This window comes from Saimiri boliviensis, chromosome 4, assembly GCF_048565385.1.
Source record: "Saimiri boliviensis isolate mSaiBol1 chromosome 4, mSaiBol1.pri, whole genome shotgun sequence".
NCBI classification, from domain to species: domain Eukaryota; kingdom Metazoa; phylum Chordata; class Mammalia; order Primates; family Cebidae; genus Saimiri; species Saimiri boliviensis.
Genome location: NC_133452.1, coordinates 113,754,974 through 113,771,449, shown reverse-complemented (window position 1 = coordinate 113,771,449; position 16,476 = coordinate 113,754,974). Strand labels below are relative to the sequence as shown.

The 16,476-nt window shown below is 43.0% G+C and overlaps 1 protein-coding gene and 1 pseudogene across 1 annotated transcript in view; one reads left to right on the top strand and one right to left on the bottom strand.

Moving 5' to 3' along the window:
• The window catches only part of MTO1 (mitochondrial tRNA translation optimization 1), a 38,685-nt gene extending 29,760 nt beyond the window's left edge, over positions 1-8,925 (top strand). The window contains exons 11-12 of the mRNA XM_039467296.2: positions 3,859-4,019; positions 6,875-8,925. Coding sequence (XP_039323230.1) covers positions 3,859-4,019; positions 6,875-7,036 — 323 coding nt within the window. The 3' untranslated portion in view covers positions 7,037-8,925. The remainder of the gene's footprint in view (positions 1-3,858; positions 4,020-6,874) is intronic.
• Positions 8,926-10,739: 1,814 nt separating this feature from the next.
• LOC101051800 (ATP synthase F(1) complex subunit gamma, mitochondrial-like) lies at positions 10,740-11,707 on the bottom strand (annotated as a pseudogene).
• Between the last annotated feature and the right edge of the window lie 4,769 nt (positions 11,708-16,476).

Genomic DNA, 16,476 nt, shown 5'->3' with positions numbered 1-16,476 from the left:
CCTGCCTCGGCTTCCCGAATAACTGGGAGTACAGACGCGCGCCACCATGGCTGGCTAATTTTTTTATTTTTAGTAGAGATGGAATTGCACTGTGTTGGCCAGGATGGTCTCGAACTCCGGAGCTCAGGTGATCCACCCACTTTGGCCTCCCAAAGTGCTGGGATTACAGGCATGAGCCACTGCACCTGGCTTTTTTTTTTTTTTTTTTTTTTTTTTTGAGACAGAGTCTCACTCTATTTCTCTGTTTCCCAGGCTGGAGTAGAGTGGTACAATCTCTACTCACTGCAACTTCCACTTCCTGGGTTCAAGCACTTCTCCTGCTTCAGCCTCCCGAATGGCTAGGACTGCAGGTCCTCACCACCATGGCTAATTTTTGTGTTTTTTAAGTAGAGATGGGGTTTCACCATGTTGGCCAGGCTGGTCTCAAACACCCAACCTCAGATGATACGCCCACCTCAGCCTCATAAAGTTGTGAGCCACTGTACACAGCCAGCATTTTCTTTTAGTTCCGCAAAGGTCTATCACCTTACTATGCTTTGGTTGTGTGTGTAGGATGACTCAAGTGCTACCTACCATTCCACCACACACATTTACAGAAGTCTGGCAACAAAAGGAAACTCATCAGAAACTCTAGAATTATTCTTCCAAATGATTAAACACTAGTAATGTATTAAGGTAGAAGAAACATTGTTGACCTGTTATTTTGCCATCACAATTTCTCTATTGAGTAAAAATTATTTTATTAAATACTTAGGGCTGTTAGATCTGGGGAAGAATGATTATATATTTTAAACTTGGTTTGTAGTTTTACTTGGTTCAATCAATCATCAGGTTCTGATTAGGATAATCCAGAAAAATTATCATTAACTTGTTTATAGGAAGTCCTGACTTCAACCATGAAATAGCTTTAAAGACTTGGGCATATAAGGCCTGGCGTGGTGGCTCATACCTGTCATCCAAGCACTTTGGAGGCCAAGGCGGGCAGATCACCTGAGGTCAGGAGTTCAAGACCAGCCTGACCAACATGGTGAAACCCTGTCTTAAAAAAAAAAAAAAAAAAGACTTGGGCATATAAAAAGACCCTAATAACTATCCACGGCTTAAAAATATGTATATACTGGGCCAGGCGCGGTGTCTCACGCCTGTAATCCCAGCACTTTGAGAGGCCAAGGCAGGTGAATTAAGAGGTCAGGAGGTTGAGACCAGCCTGGCCAACACGGTGAAACTCTGTCTCTACTAAAAATACAAAAATAATTAACCAGGTATGGTGTCACACGTCTGTAATCCCAGCTACTCAGGAGGCTGAGGCAGGAGAATTGCTTGAGGTTGAGGCAGGAGAATTGCTTGAACCTGGGAGGCAGGGGTTACAGTGAGCCCATGCCACTGCACTCTAGCCTGGGTGTCAGAGCGAGACTCCCATCTCAGAAAAACAACAACAACTAGATTGAAATATAACACATATCAGTGGTTTTCAAGTTGCTACCTGGATTCCTCCATTAGACAACACATTTCTTGAGGGCCTAAATCAGTGTCAGATTCTTCTTTGTACTATCTTTCTTGTTTTGTTATATATGAATATATATAACATTATACCCTTATATACCTTTAGCTTATGTATTACCTCATATATTCTATGATGCCCTGAAGAGTCAGTTCATGAATCATAACATTACATTACAATTTGCTGTACTAATTTGTTATATTACAATATTATGTGAACTCTTTACCTGCATTATTTCATTTAATACTTAGAACTGCCCTGTGAAGGACAGATATTAGCATTGGTGAGTGGCCGAGCTGGGATTGGAACCTAACTTGTCTGAATGTAAAACCTGTGTACTTCACAACTATTCTTTGTTGTCGTAAAGACCCTCAGAAGTCATCTGGGCTAGCCCTTGCAATTTCTAGAAAAAGAAGCTAAGTCCCAAAATGATGATGATGTGCTCAGAGTCAAAGGGTAACTCATTGTTGGAGTCAGACCCAGAGATGAAATTTTCTGGCTGCCAGTCAAGTGAGGGAAGAAGGTGATACAGAATCCTCAGAGGACTCCCTTTCTTGAATAAGACAGAATAAGCACCTCAATTTAGGTTTTAAAACAGGTGTTTAATTTCAATTTCATTTTCTAAGAACAGAATGCTTTAATTACAAAATAATTGCTGAATTATCTTCCTAACTTCACTTTTGAATAATCCCTTAACTAAATTATTTAAATTATTTATTGTCAACTAAGCCTTCCCTTCCCTTTCCCTTCCCTTCCCCTCCCCTCCCCTTCTCTCCCCTTCCCTTCCCCTCTCCTCCTCCTCCCCTCCCCTCTCCTTCCTTTCCCTTCCCTCAAAAAGAAAAAAAGAAGTTGTACTTTTAAAAATTGTAGCTCTATATGGAGATACTTCAAAAAACCATTTTCTTTTTTTTTTTTTTTTTTTGAGACGGAGTTTCGCTCTTGTTACCCAAGCTGGAGTGCAATGGCGCGATCTCAGCTCACCGCAACCTACGCCTCCCGGGTTCAGGCAATTCTCCTGCCTCAGCCTCCTGAGTAGCTAGGGTTACAGGCACGCGCCACCAGGCCCAGCTAGTTTTTTGTATTTTTAGTAGAGATGGGGTTTCACCATGTTGACCAGGATGGTCTCGATCTCTCAACCTCGTGATCCACCCGCCTCGGCCTCCCAAAGTGCTGGGATTACAGGCTTGAGCCACCGCGCCCGGCCAAAAAAACCATTTTCTTAGAGAAATAGATTATCTCAGCCCGGTGCAGTGGCTCACGCCTGTAATTCCAGCACTTTGGGAGGCCGAGGTGGGCGGATCACAAGGTCAGGAGTTGTAGACCAGCCTGGCCGACATGGTGAAACCCCATCTCTACTAAAAATGTAAAAATTAGCTGGGTGTGGTGGCATGCATCTGTAATCCCAGCTGCTTGGGATTACAGAGACAGAAGAATTGCTTGAACCCGGGAGGTGGAGGTTGCAGTGAGCTAAGATCACAGCACTGCACTCCAGGGCAACAGAGCAAGACTGTCTTAAAACGAAAAAAAGAGAGAAATAGCTTATCGGTAGGACATAAAATTCAAACTCACAGCCTATTGAAGAAAATGTTCCAACCAAGGTTTGCACTGACAGTGGAAGCAAATTCTTTTGTTTGTTTGTTTGTTTCCTTGTTTGTTTGTTTGTTTTTAAAGACGGGGTTTCACCATGTTGGTCAGACTGGTCTTGAACTCCCGACCTCAGGTGATCCGCCCACCTTGGCCTCCAGAGTGCTTGGATTACAGGCGTGAGCCACCGCGCCCAGCCTTTTTTTTTTTGAAATGGAGTCTGGCTCTGTCACCCAAGCTGGAGTGCAATGGTGCTATCTCAGCTCACTGCAAGCTCCACCTCCTGGATTCAAGCAGTTCTTTTGTTTCAGCCTCCCCTGTAGCTGAGATTACAGGTACATACTGCCATGCCTAGCTAATTTTTTATATTTTTAGTAGAGATGGGGTTTCACTGTGTTTCCCATGCTGGTCTCGAACTCCTGAGCTCAGGCAGTACACCCACCTCAGCCTCCCAAAGTACTAGGATGATAGGCATGAGCCACCACGTCCAGCTGCAAATTCTTTTTTTACTTTTAATTTTGCAGATATTTGAAAAGAACATGCATTAAACTACTAGACAGTAGTTTAATTATAGTTAATATGCAAGATACTCCATTTATCTTAGCTTCAGTTTCCTCCTATGTAAAAGGGAACACCTACCCAACCCATCTCATGGTGTTGAATGAGATGATGTACACAAAAGGTTTTTGTAAATCGTAAGATGCTACACAAACATAAGTTGTTAGTATAATGTAATCTGGGTATTATAACATGATTCTGATTTTGTTCACCAGCCACTTATGAATCAGTATTGTTCCATCAGCTACAAGAAATAAAGGAAGTTCAGCGAGATGAAGCTCTCCAACTGCCAAAAGACCTAGATTATTTGACTGTCAGGGATGTGTCTTTGTCCCATGAAGTTCGAGAGAAACTACATTTTAGTCGTCCACAGACGGTAAGAAAATAGGCAGGGGAATAGGAACAAGTTAAAAATCTGGTGCTTTCATTTTTTTAAATCTGGGGTTACAATGGCCATGTAACTAATGTTTTATTTAATAATGAGAAACTTCCAGCCTGGGCAACACAGCAAGACCCTATCTCTATAAAGATACAGAAATTAGCTGGGCATCTTGGCATGCACCTGCAATGCCAGTTACTCCGGAGGCTGAGGTGGAAGATCACCTGAGCTCAAGACATTGGGGCTGCAGTGAGCCATGATTGTGCCACTGCACTCCAGCCTGGGCAACAGAGTGAGACTCTGTCTCCAAAAAAAAAAAAAAGAAAGAAAGAAAATTTGACCTCAGATTATTTACTATGTTTCTATGTAGGACAGATGTTGGTATGTCTGTATCTTTATGACAGATGATAAAGCTTGGCTTTAAGTAAATAACTGGAAGTCAAGAATTGGTTTGATTGGAACTATTCTCTAGTCCCAACCATGTGATAAACCATCAGTGAAAAATGATGCAAGGTAGTATATATGTATGGCTTAAAGGAAACCAGATGATTTTCTTTTTTTTTTTTTTTTTGAGATGGAGTTTCACTCTTGTTACCCAGGCTGGAGTGCAATGGCGCGATCTCGGCTCACCGCAACCTCCGCCTCCTGGGTTCAGGCAATTCTCCTGCCTCAGCCTCCTGAGTAGCTGGGATTACAGACACGAGCCACCATGCCCAGCTAATTTTTTGTATTTTTAGTAGAGACAGGGTTTCACCATGTTGACCAGGATGGTCTCAATCTCTCGACCTCGTGATCCACCCGCCTCGGCCTCCCAAAGTGCTGGGATTACCGGCTTGAGCCACCGTGCCCGGCCCAGATGATTAAAATATAACACACATTACTGGTTTTTAAGTCACTACTTGGATTCCTCCCCAGGAGTTCCATAGTGTTACCTTGGGAACTAATGGGAGAAAGGCGAGCCAGAGTGCCCCCACCACATGCTTCAGACTAATTGTGAGAGGATGTATGCATGTCCCTTTGTGTAAACAAATAAAACCTTTAATTTATTACGTAGTAATTAGTGTTGGGCTTCTAATAAATGTTCAAAGACTGAGAAACTATACTTACTGATTCTGAGATGCACTTTTTTCCACATTTTAACATCTCTAAAATTGTATCTTTAATATCTCAAAAATAGATGGTGTGTCACAGTTTAATGGGCAGCATTTTTTAGTAGTGATTCATAAAATAAAGGGGTATATTATAAAAATATAGGCTATAGAAAAATTGGAAAAAAAAAACAACTATTTTTACAAGGAGGAGTGATTTTATTAATATAACATGGTATTCTTAGCAATAGTCATCATGGAAACCAGGAAAATAAGACCTACATTTTATAATTTTGTCCCTTCCTATTGATTTCAGATTATGTTTGTGTGGATAATCATAGGCTACACTGCCCAACATGTTAGCCACTTGCTCATTGTAGTTATTTACATTAATTAAAATTAAATAGGCCAGGTGCAGTGGTATGTACCTATAGTCACAGCTACTTGGGAGGCTGAGGTGGGAGAATCTCTTGAGCCCAGGAGGCAGAGGCTGCAGCAAGTCAAGATTGTACCACTACACCCCAACCTGGGTGACAGAGTGAGACCTTCTGAGCCCAGCTCACATGAGGATATATGGTCTTTATACTGTTTATAGTGAATATTCATGCCTTTCACTGTAACAATATACTGAAGAAATTTTTTTTTTTTTTTTTTTTTGAGACGGAGTTTCACTCTTGTTACCCAGGCTGGAGTGCAATGGTGCGATCTTGGCTCACTGCAACCTCCACCTCCTGGGTTCAAGCAATTCTCCTGCCTCAGCCTCCTGAGTAGCTGGGATTACAGGCACGCACCACCATGCCCAGCTAATGTTTTGTATTTTTACTAGAGACGGGGTTTCACCATGTTGACCAGGATGGTCTCGATCTCTTGACCTTGTGATCCACCCGCCTCGGCCTCCCAAAGTGCTGGGATTACAGGCGTGAGCCACCGCGCCCAGCCATGAAGAAATATTAATAGGATTAAAATTGTGGGGTACTGCCCCACACACTGCTGAGGCTGTTACATTATGTACAGTATATATACCTTACTAAAAAAACATATGGCCTCAAAGATTTCATTTTATTTTTTTGAGAGAGGGGCTTACTTTGTCACCCAGGCTGGAGTGCAGTGGCATAATCATGGCTCACTGCATTCTCGACCTCCAAGGCTCAAGCAATCCTCCCCTCTTTGTTTTCTGAGTGGCTAGTACTACAAGTGTGTACCACCATGCTAAGCCAATTTTTTTTTTTATCTTTTGTAGAGACAGAGTCCCACTATTTTGCCCAGGCTGGCCTCAAAAATTTCAAAAAAGGGACTGTGAACCTATTTTTAAAGAAAGGAACTTGTTTATAGTTTTTCTTAGTTTAATGGGAATGAAAAGTAAATACTCTAATATCTATTAGTTATGTGATCTTGCACGAGCTATTTTAACATCTGTGCCTCAGTTTCCCATTTGTAAAATGAAGACATAAATAATAACATTTCTTTATGTACTTTACAAGGTAATACATTAAGATAATACATCAAGATAGTAATTAAGAAAATACTATGGGCCTGGCGTGGTGGCTCACGCCTGTAATCAAGCATTTTGGAGGCCAAGGCGGGTGGATCACCTGAGGCTGGGCGTTCAAGACCAGCCTGACCAACATGGTGAAACCCAGTCTTTTAAAAATAAATAAATAAGAAAATACTGTATAAACTATGCTATATAGGTTATTATTAGGAGGAAAATTGATTTGATTTGACATAACTCATTTATGTTTCTCTTGTGATATTGATTCTTAGATCGGGGCTGCTAGTCGTATACCTGGAGTAACACCTGCTGCCATCATCAATCTGCTGAGATTTGTGAAGACCACTCAACAAAGACAGGCAGCTATGAATGAATCACCCAAGACTGATCAATACTTACGTGATACAGACAGACTTCAAGAGAGAGAGTTATAGCTTTCAGTTCATAAAAGATTTTTAAAAAGCATGTAAATAATTTGATCAATACAAAAGTATAGATAAAAGAATTATTTAGCACCTGTTAAATAGCTTTATTAAGTTACTTTGGGTTGGCCGTTAATTTATGAATAGGACAGAGATCGTAACTGCTTTTTTGGGTATATGAAAAAACTAGTTGTAAACAATTTGTACTCTTTCTCTAAGGAGCTCTAATACAAATAACTTTGTGCAGTGTTCCTCAAAGAGAGAGATAGATAGTGAATCTAAAACTAAGCCTGAAAGAAAAACAACATGCAGATTTGCCTACTCATAGAGACTTTGCCTATTAAGTATACCAAATTAAAACTCTTATTCAGCTTGTTTTGAGAGTTAGTAATTTTTGCTTCGTTATACTAGGCTAGGAAGCAATATCAAAGCCCTTAAATTCTTTCTTTTTTTTTTTTTTTTTTGAGACGGAGTTTCACTCTTGTTACCCAGGCTGGAGTGCAATGGCGTGATCTCGGCTCACCGCAACCTCCGCCTCCTGGGTTCAGGCAATTCTCCTGCCTCAGCCTCCTGAGTAGCTGGGATTACAGGCACGCGCCACCATGCCCAGCTAATTTTTTTTGTATTTTCAGTAGAGACGGGGTTTCACCATGATGACCAGGGTGGTCTCGATCTCTTGACCTCGTGATCCACCCGCCTCGGCCTCCCAAAGTGCTGGGATTACAGGCGTGAGCCACCGCGCCCGGCAAAAGCCCTTAAATTCTTAAGGCTAAAGACTTGAGATTATGTAAAATTATCCAGAATCTTTCAGCTAAATTGAATATAGTATGTAGGGTGAAAGCTGACAGAAATCTGTACTACTTCAGGAAATCCTCAGTGGTAATTATTTTTGAACATTAATGAAAACCCTATTAAATAGAAAGATTGGAAATCAGCGTTGTTTGATATTATCCACAATGTGGATACTTATTTGGTGACCTAGTTAAGGGAGAATTAAGTAAAGTTATTTTATATAATACCATAAAAATATTTTCTTAAGAAACTGTCATGGCCATGGTTTCTTAACATTGAAGACAGATCCATAGTAACTGGCGAATAGTGTTTTCCTCTTTTTAAGTCAGAATGACAGAAAAAGCAGAATAAGCCGGGCGCAGTGGCTCAAGCCTGTAATCCCAGCACTTTGGGAGGCCGAGGCGGGTGCATCACGAGATCAAGAGACCGAGACCATCGTGGTCAACATGGTGAAACCCCGTCTCTACTAAAAATACGAAAAATTAGCTGGGCATGGTGGCATGTGCCTGTAATCCCAGCTACTCAGGAGGCTGAGGCAGGAGAATTGCTTGAATCCAGGAGGCGGAGGTTGCGGTGAGCCGAGATCGCGCCATTGCACTCCAGCCTGGGTAACAAGAGCGAAACTCCGTCTCAAAAAAAAAAAAAAGAAAAGAAAAAGAAAAAGCAGAATAGTGCTAGTACCCCTCTTCCTCTCCAGTAGTTCAATGGTATGTCATCACAAGGGTTAGAGTGGGATAATCAGCTGCGCCTTTTGACTGGCTCTTCAGATACCTCAACCATTCTGAGTAGACTAAGGGATGAATACAGCCAAATGGGCCAGACAGTCCTGCTTGTCTCTGGAATTCCAACCCGAATCTCTAGTGTCAGCCTAGGGAGAAGCTCCTGTGTCAGGTTCAGACCAGAGCGGGTACTTTGGCTGCAGATTATAGTTAAGCCTGATTACGGGTGTGAGGCAATCAAGTATCTTGTTACTGTAATTGCATATGGCCACTTGGATGTAGCTCAGTTTTCATGTTTTTTTTTTTTTTTTTTTTTTTAATCTAATTTTAGTCTTTTCCAGAAAGCAGCAAGACCAGTAACAAATAAAAAGTATTTGGAATGCTGGATAATTTAGCAATGATGAATTCTTTTTAATACTTGATTTAATAATTTCAAAAGGTGGTAACTTTTAGTTATAGCTACTCCTGGGCAAAATTCTTTTTTTTTTTAATTTTTTTTATTTTTTTGAGACGGAGTTTCACTCTTGTTACCCAGGCTGGAGTGCTATGGCGTGATCTCAGCTCACTTCAACCTCCATCTCCTGGATTCAAGCAATTCTCCTACCTCAGCCGCCCGAGTAGCTGGGACTACAGGCGTGCACCACCATGCCCAGCTAATTTTTGTAGTTTTAGTAGAGACGGGGTTTCACCATGTTGACCAGGATGGTCTCGATCTCTTGACCTCATGATCCACCCGTCTCGGCCTCCCAAAATGCTGGGATTACAGGCGTGAGCCACCGTGCCCGGCCAAAATTCTTATATTATAGAGACAATATTTTTTTTTTTTTTTTTTTTTTGGAGACGGAGTTTCGCTCTTGTTACCCAGGCTGGAGTGCAATGGCGCGATCTCGGCTCACCGCAACCTCCGCCTCCTGGGTTCAGGCAATTCTCCTGCCTCAGCCTCCTGAGTAGCTGGGATTACAGGCACACGCCACCATGCCCAGCTAATTTTTTTGTATTTTTAGTAGAGACGGGGTTTCACCATGTTGACCAGGATGGTCTCGATCTCTTGACCTCGTGATCCGCCCGCCTCGGCCTCCCAAAGTGCTGGGATTACAGGCTTGAGCCACCGCGCCCGGCCTATAGAGACAATATTAATTACAATACCATATTGTATATATATTTTGAAAAGAGGCCAGGCGCAGCTGCTCACGCCTGTAATCCCAGCACTTTGGGAGACTGAGGTGGGTGGATCACCTGAAGTCAGGAGTTCAAAACCAGCCTGGCTAACATGGTAAAACCCTATCCCTACTAAAAATATAAAAATTAGCTGGGTATGGTGGTGCAAGCCTGTAGTCCCAGCTAACTTGGGAGGCTGAAGCACAAGAATCACTTAAACCCAGGAGGCAGAGGTCGAGTGAGCCAAGTTTGTGCCACAGTACTCCAGCCTGGGTGACAGGGCGAGACTAGGTCACAAAAAAAATTTTAAAAAAAGGTATTTTGTGTTTTTGTGCTACCCATTTAGCAAAATAACAAAATTCATTGTTTTTAAACTTTTTTTTCTGATTAAATACAAGAGTAAAAGAAGTGAATGGAGTATCTTTTGAATTGAATATAACAATTTATCTTAAAGACAACTACAGTTCAGGGCTAGTGACACTACGCATATAAAGAAACTTCAAAGTTTCTTTGTGATGAAGGTTTGTAATGCTATTCCATTACAATAGTAATTGTCTGACTGAAAAATGTTTAATAGAAAATATGTATTTTAGCGCCGGGCGCGGTGGCTCAAGCCTGTAATCCCAGCACTTTGGGAGGCCGAGGCAGGTGGATCACGAGGTCAAGAGATCGAGACCATCCTGGTCAACATAGAAAAACCCCGTCTCTACTAAAAATACAAAAAATTAGCTGGGCATGGTGGTGCGTGCCTGTAGTCCCAGCTACTCAGGAGGCTGAGGCAGGAAAATTGCCTGAACCCAGGAGGCGGAGGTTGCGGTGAGCCGAGATCGCGCCATTGCACTCCAGCCTGGGTAACAAGAGCGAAACTCTGTCTCAAAAAAGAAAAAAGAAAATATGTATTTTAGATTCTGTGACTTGCTTTAGTATGTGAAACTTCTTTATTTTCTTTTCTTATTTTAAGTTTATTGTAAGATAATTTACAAATATCTTGCTGTCTTCAGTAATCCAAACAATTGATAAACAGTTTCTTCCGACAGAGACAGCAGTAAGCTAAAACAAAATCAGCTGGCTGAATTTTCCTTCTTTACCTCTAGTCTGAGGATCGAACTTGATTTTCATTAATCCAGAGCTGCAGCACCAGAGATGATTTCAATCAACTCCTTTGGGATGACAGCTTGGCGGGTACAGTTGAATGTCAATGTCAGTTTGTCAGTCGTCTCAGAAACATTCTTGCTGATGTTGTCCATGGCTGTCATCCTGGCGCTCTGCTCACTAGTGGTGGACTCCTTCAGAGAGTAGTACATGATGTTGGCCAGATTGTATTCTTGGTAATTTTGCAGCACATCAGCATCAACATCATCGTAGATACTCATACTCTCAGCACTTGCAATGTTATTAAGGGGAAGGATGGGCTTTTCCTCTGTCTTATAGGAGATGACAGACCTGAATTGATTAAAGACAATGGAGCCTTCATCAAATTAATATCCAGAATTTAGCAATTCAAGGGCAATGACTGACACATCTCCAAAAGTTGAGGGCTCTCTTCCCACTTCTTTGAATGCCACTAGAAACTGGTCAGAATGAGTCCTATAAAGTATGCCTCTGATTTTGTCACCAATTCCAACAAGCATAACTTGTTCCCAGCTGCTGTTAGTGTAGCAATCTTACTTTTCATCTGTTTAGCAATGGAGGAATGAATAGCATCACACTGTCCTCAATCTGAGGACACACCAATAAGGAGGTGTTTCTTCTTGCCTTCAGGCACCTTGATATCAGCTTTTTCATACAGAGCCAAAGATCCCAATCCATATATTCAAGCTGGTTTCAGCTCTCTTTCAGCTCGGGCATATTTTGCTGGTGCTACCATTTTCATAGGCTTGGTAATTTTCTGGATGTTTTTGATGGACTTTAGTCGCCTGGTAATATCTTTCAAAGTTGCCGTATTTCGAACTTGAATCCATTGTGGCTGCAAGGTCCAGCCTGACAGCCCAGAGACACCCATGCCAGAGAACATGATAGCCACAGCCCTGCTGAAGGTCAGTTGTCTTTATTTTATTTTTTAGAGACAGGGTCTCACTCTGTTGCCCAGGCTGTAGTGCAGTGGCTCAATCATAGCTTACTGCAGCTTTGATCTCCTGGGCTCAGGTGAGCCTTCTGCCTCAGCCTCCCAAATGGCTGGGACTACAGGCACATGTCACCATGCCTGGCTAAGTTTAAAAAAAATTTTTTTTATGGCTGGGCGCAGTGGCTCACACCTGTAATCCCAGCACTTTGGGAGGCTGAGGCTGGTGGATCACCTGAGATTGGTAGTTCCGGACCAGCCTGAGTAACATGAAGAAACCCCATCTCTACTAAAAATACAAAAAAAATTAGCCAGGCATTGTAGCACATGCCTGTAATCCTAGCTACTCGAGAGGCTGAGGTTGCAGTGTGCTGAGATTACGCCATTGCACTGCAGCCTGGGCAACAAGAGCGAGACTCCATCTTAAAACAAACAAAAGTTTTGTAGGAATGAAGTCTCGCTGTGTTGCCCAGGCTGGTCTTGATCTCCTGGCCTCAAGTGGTCCTCTTGCCTCAGCCTCCCAAAGTGCTTGGATTACAAGCACGAGCCACCATACCCAGCCTGACCTCTTTAAATCCACAGTGTTTGTGTGTTAACTTATACAAAATTACATCACTTAATACGTCAAAACATCCTACCCTCTGGTGCTGCTAGCCAGAGTGATACAAAATACAATACTGTAGTCATAAATCAGCTAAAAATATAACCTTAATGCAGTTACTTCATAGAAATCCGTTGACAGTACAATAGTCAGCTGCCAACAAAAGCTGGCCATACCTGTGACTTCCTCCAGTCACCACAGACCAGACTGCCTAGCAATTGCAGAAGCCAGGTATTTTTCCAATTCATTTCAACAGGAACACCAAAAAAGAAGAAATGACTAACAAACACTAAGCACTTGTGAAATTATTGGGGAGGAAGGATGAAGATAGGGACCTATGCTAAATTAAACTGTTATAGCCCTGAAAACGAAGTTCCCTTATAGCCAAAAGCTTAAATTTTGTGACTGATGGGTTTTTTTTTTGTTTGTTTGTTTGTTTTTTTTGAGACGGAGTTTCGCTCTTGTTACCCAGGCTGGAGTGCAATGGCGCGATCTCGGCTCACCGCAACCTCCGCCTCCTGGGCTCAGGCAATTCTCCTGCCTCAGCCTCGTGAGTAGCTGGGATTACAGGCACGCGCCACCATGCCCAGCTAATTTTTTGTATCTTTAGTAGAGACGGGGTTTCACCATGTGGACCAGGATGGTCTCGATCTCTCGACCTCGTGATCCACCCGCCTCAGCCTCCTAAAGTGCTGGGATTACAGGCTTGAGCCACCGCGCCCGGCTGACTGATGGTTTTAAAAGTATTTTGTCGGGCCAGGCATAGTGGCTCACACCTGTAATTCCTGCACTTTGGGAGGCTGAGGCAGGTGGATCATCTGAGATTAGGAGTTCAAGACCAGCCTGGCTAACATGATGAAACCCCGTTTCTACTAAAAAATACAAAAAACTAGCTGGGCATGGTGGCATATGGCTGTAATTCCAGCTACTCGGGAGGCTGAGGCAGGAGAATTGCTTGAACCTGGGAGGTGGAGGTTTCAATGAGCTGACATCGTCCCGTTCCACTCCAGCTTGGGAAACAAGAACAAAACTCTGTCTCAAAAAACAAAAAACCATTTTGTCATTTTTTAGTTTCAACCCAGATTGGAATAGCCATGGCTTTTCCATTTTAGAAATTTCAACTCCCACAAGAATGTGTTGTCCAGAAGAAGTGGTCAGGAGTATCAGGAAAACCACTAACAGAGACTAGGGGTTTATTCTGATGTGGAAGAGCACTTATGCTTCCTCTTATACTCCCTCTCCACAATACTTCTATTATTGCACTTATTTCATTCTACCTTAATGTTTTTATTTTATTTTTTTATTTAGAGACAAGATCTCACTCTGCCACCCAGGCTGGAGTATAGTGGCATGATCACAGCTCACTGCTGCCTCAACCTCCCTGACTCAAGCTATTCTCCCACCTCAGCCCTCCAAGTAGCTGGGACTACAGGAATGCACCACCATGCATGGCTAATTTTTAAGTTTTTATAGACATGGTATCTTACTGTGTTGCCCAGGCTGGTCTCGAAGTCCTGGGCTCAAGCAGCCCTCCCTCTTCAGCCTTCTGTGTAGGTGAGATTACAGGCATGAGGCACCATGTGCCTCCCTTAATGTTAATATCTGTCTACCTTAACAATATATAAACCTCATAAAGGTAAGCAATATTACAGTTGTAGATGCTCATGCTTTTTAAATAGATTGATGAATATTACTAAAGGCAAAGAAATTGTATCACTAAAACTCAAGTGAACAATTAAATGAGATTAAAAGATTTGGGACAAGCCAGGTGCGGTGGCTCACGCCTGTAATCTCAGCACTTTGGAGGCTGGGTGGATCACTTGAGCTCAGAAGTTCAAGACCAGCCTGAGCAACATGGCAAAAACCCATCTTTACCAAAAATACAAAAATTAGCGAAGCATGTTGTCCCAGTGACTTGGGGACTGAGGTGGGAGAATCATTTGAGCCTGGGAGTTTTGAGACTGCTAATAGCGTGCCACTGCACTCCAGCCTGGGCAACAGAGTGAGACCCTGCCTTAAAAAGAAAGCCGGGGTGCAGTGTCTCACATACGTAATCCCAGTACTTTGAGTGGCCAGGGCAGGCAGATCACTTGAGGACAGGAGTTTGAGACCAGCCTGGCCTACGTGTTGAAACCCCTACTAAAATACAAAAATTAGCCAGCCATTATGTCATGCTCCTGTAATCCCAGCTACTCGGGTAGCTCAGGTACAAGAATCGCCTGAACCTGGGAGATAGAGGATGCAGTGAGCTGAGATCAAGCCACTGCACTCCAGCCTGGGTGACAGAGCAAGACTGTCTCAAAAAAAAGAAAAGGCTGGGCACGGTGGCTCACGTTTATAATCCCAGCACTTTGGGAGGCTGAGGCGGGTGGATCACAAGGTCAGGAGATCAAGACTATGTGATCCACCATGGTCTAACACAGTGAAACCCCATCTCTACTAAAAATAAAATTAGCCAGTCGTGGTGGCACTCGCCTGTAGTCCCAGCTACTCAGGAGGCTGAGGCAGGAGAATCACTTGAACCCAGGAGGCAGAGGTTGCAGTAAGCCAAGATCATGCCATTGTACTCCAGCCTGGGGGACAGAGCAAGACTCTTGTCTCAAAAAAAAAAAAAAAAAAAAAAAAAAGAGGGAGCCATGGTGGCTCAGGCCTGTTGTCCTGGCACATAAGGAGACAAAGCTAGGTGTTTGAGGCCAGCCTGAGTAACATAGAAACCTCTCATCCATATAATAACAACAAAAATTTCCAGCCTGGGCAATACAGTGAAACCTCACATCTCTACTAAAATAAAAAAAATAAGCCAGGCATGGTGGCATGGACCTGTAATCCCAGCTAATTGGGAGGCTGAGACAGAGAATCGCTTGAACCTGGGAGGTGGAGGTTGCAGTGAGCTGAGATCATGCTATTGCACTCTAGCCTGGGTGACAGAGTGAGATTCAATCTCAGAAGAAAAAAATATATATATTTGTACACTCATGTTCGTAGCAGTGTTAATTCACAATAGCCAAAAGCTGGAAGTAACCCAAGTATCCTTCAATGAATGAAAGGATAAACAAAACGTGGCATATATATACAATGGAATATTATACAGCCTTAAAAAGGAAGGAAATTCATATACATGCTACAAGATGGCTGAACCTTGGAAAAGTTAGGCTAAGTGAAATCAGCCAGTCACAAAAAGATAAATACTATATGATTCCCTTTATAGGAGTTTACCTGGGGCCCAGCGTGGTGGCTCACGCCTGTAATCCAAGCACTTTGAAGGCCAAAGTGGGCGGATCACCTGAGGTCAGGAGTTCAAGACCAGCCTGACCAACATGGTGAAACCCCATCTTTAAAAAAAAAAAAAGGCCGGGCACGGTGGCTCAAGCCTGTAATCCCAGCACTTTGGGAGGCCGAGGCGGGTGGATCACGAGGTTGAGAGATTGAGACTGTCCTGGTCAATACGGTGAAACCCCGTCTCTACTAAAAATACAAAAAAAAAAGTAGCTGGGCACGGTGGCACATGCCTGTAATCCGAGCTACTCAAGAGGCTGAGGCAGGAGAATTGCCTGAATCCAGGAGGCGGAGGTTGCGGTGAGCCGAGATCGCGCCATTGCACTCCAGCCTGGGTAACAAGAGCGAAACTCTGTCTCAAAAAAAAAAAAAAAAAAAAAAAAAAAAAAAAATGGTTAAGATGGGGCCGGGCACGGTGGCTTCCGCTTGTAGTCCCAGCACTTTGGGAGGCTGAGGCAGGTGGATCATGAGGTCAGGAGTTTGAGACCTGACTGACCAACATGGTAAAACCCTGTATCTACTAAAGATACAAAAATTAGGTGGGTGTTGTGGTGCACACCTATAATCCCAGCTACTCGGGAGGCGGAGGCAGGAGAGTTGCTTGAACCTGGGAGGCAGAGGTTGCAGTGAGCCCAGATTCGTGCCACTGCACTCTAGCCTGGGTGGCAGAGTGAGACTCTATCTCAAAAAATAAAAATAAAATAAAAAGATGGAAATTTTTATGTTCTGTGTTTGATATGGTTTGGCTGTGTCCCCACCCAAATCTCAACTTGAATTGTATCTCCTAGAATTCCCACGTGTTGTGGGAGGGACCCAGGGGGAGGTAATTGACTCATGGGGTCCG